Genomic DNA, 10244 nt, shown 5'->3' on the forward strand with positions numbered 1-10244 from the left:
TACTGTGAGGTTATACAGACAAGCAGACAGGAGCTCTCATTAAAGTTGCTGCCATGTCTTTGGAACTTTCAGCATCCATATCTGTGAGTGAAATAAATTTATAAATAAACAAAAAAATAATAACCAGGTGTGATAGTGAGGCATGAGAATTCCCTTGCATTTGAGGCAGGATCCAGCTGCCCAGTGAGTTTGAGACCAGCCTGAACTACATAGCAAGACCCTGTCTCAAAAAATAAAATTAAAAAATGAATAAATGCTCATCCTCTGCCATTTTACTGTAGGAAACAAAATTAGCTAATAGAGCTCTCCTCCTCACGTCAGTCTTTGGTGAACATTCAAATGAAACACAAATATCTTCATATTTTTGGACAATGCATTAGTTCTACTACTCATACATTCCTTTAAGTTTTCCACCATCATTTTTTCAATCATGTTTCTTTGAAGTCCTTAATATTCCAGCCACATTATTGGATATAGCCCACAATAGGAAATTTTACATATCCTGATTTATCTTTCCAGGCAAAGGGAAGTGCTTGAGGTTCTACTTATTTGAATAGTGTCTTTTAGGAGTGGTTTATAAAGGGGTATCAGTACTGTAGCATTTCACTTAAGGGTGGTGTTGACAAATCAGGCAAAATGTTCTGTAATCCAGGCTTCTGTCTTGTCTTCTCTGTCAATTGACCCTACCACGCCCCCCCTACACTCCTTGCAACTGTAAATTCAGGATAGAAGAGATAAGAATGTATTGAAAGAGTGAAAACCATAGATTCCAGGAGCTTCTTAAGGCCAACATGTGTATACCACTTCCATTTGCTGATGGAATGCTACTGTGCACATCCAAATCTATTTCAACATGGAAAACTCAGCACACATGATTAAGTGTTTAACCTCCACTAAATACCATTAGCATGGCAACAGCTATATTCTCAAAAGGATAGTGGAGATATGCTTAAGATATAAGAGCTTTGCTATAAAACTCTAAGGGTCTACCCTATGATGCACCGATAGATGCCTACTGAAGGCTCCAATTAACATTGTACATAGCACTGCCAGTTGAAGCCTCACTGGATGCTGAGTTATATGACATCAGTTTGCAAGGGGAAAGCTGCTGCACAGCCTTGTCCTACTTGTATTCCACTCAAAAATAGAAGCTGTTTTGGATTTGAGGTAAATGTGTCACAGTAACACATTCAAGTGAAGTATATATGGCCTCCAAATAAAAAAAAAATAGACTTTCTATTTTATTTTTGGTTGTATAAGGAGCCATATACAAAATACTTATGTTTTACCTTAGGAAGGATATCTTGTTCTGCCATATTTCCCTGACTCAAAGAGATTTCACTGAGTTAGAAGGGCTCTGGGTTTTTGTACAATTTATGCTCATCTTTTGGCCCAACAGTACTGCCAATAAATTTACTATAGCTCCTGTTTCTTGTTCAGTAGGTCTAATGAGCACAGTGAAACAGACAAGTGTGATAACCTCGGGAGAAAGCAATGATCAATATTCTTGAGAAGGTATTTGAAAATCATGTATCTAATAAAGAATAGAGGAAGAAAGGTGGGGAATGGAAAAAATAAGAACCAAGATATGTCATGTACAGGTACAAATTCTCTATAATGAATGTGATCATAATGTATACCTAAACTGTACCAATAAACTTGATTAATAAAAATGTCCATAATTAGAAAACTAATAACCCAGTTAGAAAATGTGCCTAAGGGGTTGGGGATGTAGCTCAGCGGTACTTTCGCATGCACAAGAGCCTTAGTTTTATCCTCAGCACCACAGACAGAGACCCATGAGCAAAAGATGTGAGCAGATATTTTGAAGATGAATATATGAAGATATCAAATGTGTAAACAAAAATATTAGATTCCCTTAAGTAAAATGCAAATAAAATTACAAAGTGTGTCACAACTCATTAAGATGATAAAAATGGAAAAAGAAAGGCTCATATTAGAAGCACCAATGAGGAATTTTTACAATCAAAGACAGGCAACAGTTTGAGTTAAGAAAAAGTTACACAAACAATTAAGAGTCTGGTTAGCATAAGTCAAGTTTCAATCATGGTAACAGGTATCTCTGCACATCAGTTTACTTATTCAATATTTTTGCAGAGTTTTTACAATGACTTCTATTTTATCTGTGTTGTTTTTCCTTATACGTACTTCTTTTTCTCCAGAAAAGTTCCAAGCAATCATGGTGATTGATTAATGAAAAAATATGGTGTTGTTATTTATGCATTCATGGCTGGCTTGATGTTTGGAATCAGTTCAAAACATTTCTCTTTCATAGTCACTTTGACTTTGAGGAAGAGCCCAAAGTTGCTTGGGGTCAGTCAGAGCTGGTAAATAAAGTGGATAAGAAGAGATTATAATATTTTCATGAACCTGTCTTTCTCTTGGATTGCACTTGACAGCAGCATTCAGTATACGTTTGATCACATTTTGCAGAGACACTAACAAAAGTGGACTTCCAGAACTGCCTCAGAAATAAAAATTATGATATGAGTATATTGCCAGAAAGAGGGAATATTTTGAGGGGGACTAATGACAACCTGTACTTTATTGCAATAATTGTTTTTAGTAATAACTATAATAATTGATTCACTACATGTTTTGATAACTCCTTGTATGCCATTAGTTTTTCCTCCTATCTTTCCAGGCATGGTATGAATGGAGATTTAACTTTTTATTTCAGAAAAACCTTTAACTAAGGGAGGGCAGAGGTAAGGGGAAAAAATGAGAATCAAGACTTGCCATGTAAAGGTACATGATCCCAACAATGAATGTAACTGTACTGTATCCCTAAATGTACCAATAAACTCAATAAAAAAAAAGAAAAACCTTTAACTACAGAGATAATTATATACCACTATCCAGATATTAAATATGAATGTCATAATGTGTATATAGAATTTTATTTTTATAAACAAATGTGTATTTATTACCCATTTGGTTTATACTCAAAAGGAAATTTGAGCATGTTACTTCCATGTTCACAATTCATTGTTTTTCCTTTAATCTGGGGGAAAGAACAAAGTGCTGGTCTAGTCTCCCAGGTTCTTTGTGATCTCTTAAATGCTGATTCCCTATGACACCATCTAGCATCTTTCACCTCCTCTCTTTGCAGGGCAGTCATGCTTACAATTTTTGATTTCTCTAAGAATGAAGGCTCTCTTGTAATCTAGTTTCTTAGTCACTGAAGGCCCTATAGGTGGTGGGTTGAGAAGTATTACTTGTTTAAAAAGTAAGACTACCAAACTTGAGCTCAGAGCTATTGAAACAAACCTGCATTTTAACAAGCTCTCTAGGACATTAGTGGACGTTTGTGTTTGTGAAGGACAGATATAGGTCACCTTCCACTGGAAAACTTGTCTTTGTAAAAAAAAAAGAAAAGAGAAAAGAAAATGTATTTGTTTTGTTTAGCTACTTCTAACATTTGACTAATAGTACTTCTCATCAATTTTCATCTTAAAGTGGAGAAGGTAGGTATTTATCTGGGCTTGACACAGAGTTTTCAAGAGGATGACAACTATACGTGGGGTCAGTTCCTGCAAGGAACTAGATTTCAGGATTATTAACATCATATTTTGATTAGCTCAAACAGAGCCATACCAAAGCCCTCACAGCAGTACATTTTGGATACAAACTAGTTTCTGTTATTAAACCAGGATTATCCCTTGTGATAGACAATATTGAGTCAAAGTGCAATTTTAGTTGTTACAATAAAAACATCTGTGATAACTTGATGTTTATGATTCCAGAAGTCTGTAAAGCCTGGGGACAACCTGGACTTCCTGTTCATGTCTAAATTCACAGAGCCCAGTAGAATAGTTTTACTCAGTCCTACTGGGAATTCTCTGGTACTCTTAAGAGGAGTTTCAGATCTACACTACTTCCACTTCTGGAAAAGCATATAATGTCACATAAGGATATAACTAGTTGACATTCATATTCAAAGTAAACATATAAATAACACTTTCTGAGAGTGGGAAATGAAAACTCCAAAATGAATCAGTGTGCAAATAATTGTTTGTTACTATGAAGGCCACACTATTGTATTTTTTCTGTTTTATGAAGACAGACTTTTAATGGATCTCCACAGTCTCATTTAATGTGTAGGTAAGCAAAAAATAATTTTTATTTTAAATTCTTTTTTAAAAAGATTAAAAGATTGTTTATTTTATAACAATTTTAAGTTGAGTGTGCAAGGTAGCTGAAAATGGAAGCTAGTGCACTGTCTTCATATTTTATTTTTGAGGTAACTTATGGATCAGCAATAATGCTGTGAAGTAAATTTGTTCCTTTTAATGATTTTACATGGTAATCAAAAATAATTTTTATTTTAAATTCTTTTTTAAAAAGATTAAAAGATTGTTTATTTTATAACAATTTTAAGTTGAGTGTGCAAGGTAGCTGAAAATGGAAGCTAGTGCACTGTCTTCATATTTTATTTTTGAGGTAACTTATGGATCAGCAATAATGCTGTGAAGTAAATTTGTTCCTTTTAATGATTTTACATGGTAATCTTAAATTTCAACAATTTAAACCTAGGTTTAAATATTCAGGTCATAATGATCCTTACATAAAAAACATTTCTGATACTGATGAAATGGCCTGTTCTGTTTTTTCAGCCATAATTCTGATTATTTTAAGTGTCACTTAAATACTAGCCCTGTCCTTTCATTCATTTCTGACCCCGTTTCATTATTTTATGCATATTTAAAATATGACACAAATGTTCTTCCACTGCTGCCTCCAGCATTTACATGTAAATCAGTGCCCATAAACAAATTGAGTGCTATCATTTTCAATTTTCTAGTGAATTCGTATTTCATGGAAAGAATTCCACTCCAAATAAAAATATATTAAATGTGGAATTCTGGGTGGAATTTGTACTTGTAAGTTTCCTGTCTTTGCCTGCATGTTATTCTTTTGTATTTTTACCTAAAGAAAGCACAGTTTGGATTTGAATGTCAACTTTTGAAGGGAAATACTGATGTACTCAGAAGTGGACACTGATAAGTACTACCAGACCTATCATGTAGATAGGAACATCAGAAGACTGTCATTCAGGCAGTAACCCTTGTGAGAAGATGAGCTTTGTTACACTGCTGAAAATAAACATGTCCTCATGCCTGACCTTTTCCTATGCATATCTACCTTACATACATTTATGTATTATTTTTTTCTCCTTTCCTCTTGTTTTCTTTTACCTATCCCAAATTTACTTTGTAATTCTCCAATCTTATTTCCTTCTTTAATCTTTCTTGTTTTCTTTTTTTAAAACTTTTATCCAAGTGCTCTAAAGGAAATAGGGGTTACATTTGATTACACACAATATGAAAATGCCAATCGCTTTCTATGAATAAAGCCTCTTTAATTCCCTTTGCTGTTATGCTACTTGTTTCTAATATACTTTCAACTGTTCTCTTATCTTAATTTTATTACATAACAGAAACTGCTGCTAGCGAAGTTGCTAAAAATTTCATTTCCATGATCAAATAACTTTTTTGTTTCCTTGTCCTACTAGAACATTTCTTTTTGTATTGGGTACTATTCTTTACTTTGGTTGTTAAAGTAGTACTTTTCCTTTCTTTGTGTCCAATTATCTCTGCTTTTTGTTTTTCATTTTGTTTTTGAGATCACTCTACTCATTATTTTTTATCGTATATATTGCTGCTCTTTTATTCAGTTCAATGCTCTGGCAACCAATATGAAATGAGTTGCTTAAATGGGAATTTGCTCTGAGTGAAAACTGCTAGAGAGATTCAAGGTATCAGCTTAACAACTGGGCAAGGAGGTAGGAAAACACGGCAGTCAAGGCAGTCAATGAAAAGCCATGTGAGGACCCAGCACTATCTTGATAAAGATTGTTGTCTCTGCTGCTGGCCCTAGATGTCACAACTCACACCATCGATGCTATTCCTGTGGACAAGAACAATATTTCCTGGAGTCCTGATATTATATCTTTGGTTGCCTTTTCTATTTTGTCTCTGTACATTTATCTACATTTCTCCATATTAGAAGTCCTATATATGGCTGGATTATGCAAATATAGATTAAGTGCCTTGACTCTAGGTGTGAGGGGCTTGGGAAAGAAACAAGTTCCTACCTGTTTTGGATTCTCAAGTGCATGGTAGACTCTGCCTACCAGAAAGAATCATGTGCTAGAAAGGGGCTCAGATATGGCCATCTAATGAATGGCATCTGTGCACATTGTAATATCTAATCTCTTTAATAAAACTTCCACATTTTTCTTTCCTTCACCTCTTTTCTTTGTGTATCTTCACTAAAGTACATTATTCATAATGCGCCTCTAACCATTGCAATGAGACCCATGTTATTACTTCTATTAGCATCTAGTAGATCAGTGTTTAACTAAATGGTCCTTGCACAAATTTGACATGACTGAGGTTCACAATTTTATTATTGCTGATTACTTACCCAGTCCCTAAAGGACATCACTTTCCTTTGCTGTCCATCTTTTAATATCTGCTATGGAATCTAAACCTAGTAGTTCTCCCTTATCTTAATTATTACAAATGCCACATTATATATGGAGTAGGTACTACTCTGACATATTAAATCATAGAGGAGCATTTTAAAGTACAATTCTTAACTCATTCTTGAACATTTGACTCTATTTCTCAAGTAGTACCTCAAACAATGTAAACTCATATTTTGTACAGTGAGCTCCCCTAGGTCATGGAGATGTATAATATGGTTTGATAAGTCTTGGGCAATAGCAATAACTTCCTGATTACTACTCCTGACTTTAAGCTTCCCTCTCTACAGGCATTTTCTATGCTACTAAATATTCAAATAAAAGAAAATTGTATATCATTCCACATCTGAAAATATCTTAACAAAAGTGTGCTACTTGAAAAATAAAATTTAAATTTCTTCACACGACATTCAATTCAGCTTATTATCATGGCAATTTAAATAGCTTTACTCTGCACTCTGAAAATGTCCAAAACATAGAATTTCCTGCCACATTCAATAGTTCTTAATAAATTTGCTGCAAACTTACTCTCTCATTTTCTCAGATTCTTTTACTTTGAGCACATTTATTGAACTGAATTAATAGAAGTATTTGCTATTCTAATTCCCCCAAAATCTTTTCTTCTATTAAAGAAGTGCATATTGTGAAAAGTAAATTTTATCATTTTATGAAATAATTTTATAGTAATACTTATCCTCCAATTTTCACCTTATAAATCCTTATTAATTTGGATTTTTTTTAAACTACATTTAACTTCAGGGGACATTCAGTGATGACATGGAAATGAAAAATGCAACACTGCTGACAGAGTTTGTCCTCGTGGGACTCCCATATCCACCGGAGTGGGAAATCACACTTTTTCTGGTGTTCTTGGCGATATACCTCATCACCATTGTGGGGAACCTGGGTCTGATCACTCTCGTCAGGAATGACTCTCACTTTCACATACCCATGTATTTTCTCCTTGGGAATTTAGCTTTTGTAGACGCTTGGTTATCATCCACTGTGATACCGAAAATGCTGGTTAGCTTCTTAGACAACAAAAAGATGATAACTTTCTCTGAATGCATGATACAGTTTTTTTCCTTTCTAATCAGTGCCACAACAGAATGTTTTCTGTTGGCAGCAATGGCTTATGATCGCTATGTGGCCATATGCAAACCTTTACTTTACCCAGTGATTATGACCAATAGACGATGCACTCAGCTATTAGTTCTATCATTTGTAGGTGGCTTTCTTCATGCCTTAATTCATGAAAGTTTTTTATTCAGATTAACGTTCTGTAATTCCAACATAATACATCACTTTTATTGTGATGTCATACCACTGACAAAGATTTCCTGTACTGATCCTTCTATTAATTACCTAATGCTTTTCATTTTCTCTGGTTCAATCCAAGTATTCAGCATTGTGACTATTCTTGTCTCTTATTCATTTGTACTCTTTACTATTTTACAAAAGAAGTCAGAAAAGGGTGCAAACAAAGCCTTCTCCACCTCTGGAGCCCATCTGTTTTCTGTGACTTTATACTATGTCCCCCTTCTCTTCATGTATGTGCATCCTACATCTTCACAAGCAAATGATCAGGATATGATCTTCTCTCTATTCTACACTGTCATAATCCCCATGTTAAATCCATTTATCTACAGCCTGAGAAACAAGCAAGTCATAGATTCACTGAGAAAGATGTTAAAGAGAAATGATTAAATTTCATAATATGTACTCTTTTAATTAAAATATATTTTGAAAAAAGTATGAATGTTTTGAATAGTCAAAAACTATTGCAATCAGAGTTCTATAATGTAATGAATTACATGTTTTGTACTTTTTACTTCCTTAAAATATCTGTGTTATTTGTTCATAAAGAATCTTTACATATTATTCATGGCCTACCAGAAAAAGTAAGTTGAAAAGAAGTGAAATCATTACAAAGGTTTTATTCTTGCATTATAAATACAAGAGCACTAAAAAGAAGCTCTTTTCAAATGGACTTTGGTATAATAAAAGTAGAAAGTTTATAATGCCATATAGCTTGGGGATCATAACATATTTACCTCATAGTGGTGGAAGATTTGTCTGTGAATGAGAAGAAAATCTAGTGATACTGCTAAGCTTCAAAAATATCTTTTATTTCACTTGCTTTGAGAAATGATGGGTTCCACTTCTTGGAATGATTGAACCATATATCATACAGAAATACAAACAAAGCCTTGAAAATCTTAAAAAGGAGAAGAGACTTAAAAACAGCATAGTCATGGGAAACACTAAGAAGATATTCTTAGTTTAGAGTTTTTGAGTACTGAAAAGAGGTGTGTCACATCTCTTTGCCTCTGATGCTTTGTAAAAGGCCTTTTACAGGTGTATTGGTTTGTTTCTGAGAAATCTAAAAAACATCATTAATCCAGAAAGATAATAGATTAAATAAATAAGTATGGATGGACATAGATAAAAAATGACAGCATAGAAGAAGTGTCTGAGGCCTGCTCAGAAGCTCAGACTTTCTCTCGAGCTTTCTCACACATCATTTCTACAGATTCTTCCTCGCTACTTTGTTCTTCAATTGAAACTTAATATTTTATGCCTTCCACAAATTCACCAAAATCACTGCCTTTGATGTAATCCCATTCTCACTTCTGGTTCTTATAGGTTCATTCCTTCATACACACTGTTTTCTTAAATGTGGGATACCAGGAATGAGACAAAATAAACACATTTGCCAATTCATTATTTTTGATAAAATATTTGATGTTTTGTTTTTCCATGAAATAATGTAAATGCATATATTTATGAGTATTTAGAGCTGAATAATGATAGTCATTTAACTAAGTTGTATAGAAATCTCTTGATACTGGCTAAGAATAATCTCATGGATGCACTAATAGCATAAAAGACAATTTTGTGGCGGTGTGGCCAATTTTTAACTTGAATATTCAAAAGAATTCTTAATTCTTCTTTATGTATTATGTGTACACTATATACTTTTATTGTCATTTATAAAATCTTTAACATGGAAATTGTTCTGTTCAAGTAAATGAGAAAGGTTGCATCAAACATAACTTTTCTCAAGATCTATATTTGATAGGACTTTATTGAGTGTGTGCCTCAAATATGTACCAAACCTCTCTGCTCCAGACATTTTATTTTGAGGGGATGCCATTTTAAAACAGTGTGTCTTAAAGTTTAGTGGGTATTGGAATCATCTATAAGGACTGTGTCAAAACAGAAATATTGACTTCACCACCAGACTATCCGAGTTAGCAAAATTAATATTGACTTCAGATGATGTTGTTGTTTGTCTGTTTGTTGTCATACAGGTACTCTGGTTCTGAAGTTCGGATTGGGAGGGTGAGGCATGGAATCACCAGGCAGACTCCAGGGAGGTTTCTGGAACACTTCCATTGTTAATAGGCAGAGCAATCACTTATATAATCAAGGAGCAAGGGTAGGGACACTGTATGCTGGGCATAACGTGATTGGTTGATGCTCTCACATTTCTATATAAGGTGATCTTTTGAGTGAGCAATGGAGGCAGTGAATAGGAGGAACAGGACATTCTTCATCAAGCTCCTAACTAGTCTCAACACATGAGAGTGACCATGCTCAAACTCCTGAGTATCCCCTAGCATGCTAGGAGATGTGTATGCAGCTCACTTGGCTCAGCCATGCTTGAATTTCTCTCACAAGATCATACTTAGAGAATCATATAAACAGCAAGGAAAAGCTTTATAATGTC

At 34.2% G+C, this 10244-nt stretch overlaps 1 protein-coding gene across 3 annotated transcripts; it reads left to right on the top strand.

Annotated features, from left to right (window-relative positions):
* The first annotated feature begins 5 nt into the window (after positions 1 to 5).
* Positions 6 to 8218, top strand: LOC104876418 (olfactory receptor 183-like). 3 transcript variants are annotated; one of them, XM_010644409.2, is made up of 3 exons: positions 6 to 83; positions 1441 to 1515; positions 7271 to 8218. In XM_010644409.2, exons 2-3 carry the CDS (start codon positions 1495 to 1497, stop codon positions 8216 to 8218), a joined length of 969 nt encoding a protein of 322 aa, XP_010642711.2. In that variant the 5' UTR covers positions 6 to 83; positions 1441 to 1494. The 3 variants fall into 3 exon arrangements, with proteins under 3 accessions (XP_010642711.2, XP_019066318.1, XP_019066320.1); XM_019210773.1 differs by having other exon boundaries at positions 16 to 83; positions 1444 to 1515; XM_019210775.1 differs by lacking the exons at positions 6 to 83; positions 1441 to 1515 and adding an exon at positions 5155 to 5179 and having other exon boundaries at positions 7266 to 8218.
* Positions 8219 to 10244: the final 2026 nt, after the last annotated feature.

This window comes from Fukomys damarensis, unplaced genomic scaffold, assembly GCF_012274545.1.
Source record: "Fukomys damarensis isolate Sample0158 unplaced genomic scaffold, DMR_v1.0_HiC HiC_scaffold_24, whole genome shotgun sequence".
Taxonomy (NCBI): Eukaryota; Metazoa; Chordata; class Mammalia; order Rodentia; family Bathyergidae; genus Fukomys; species Fukomys damarensis.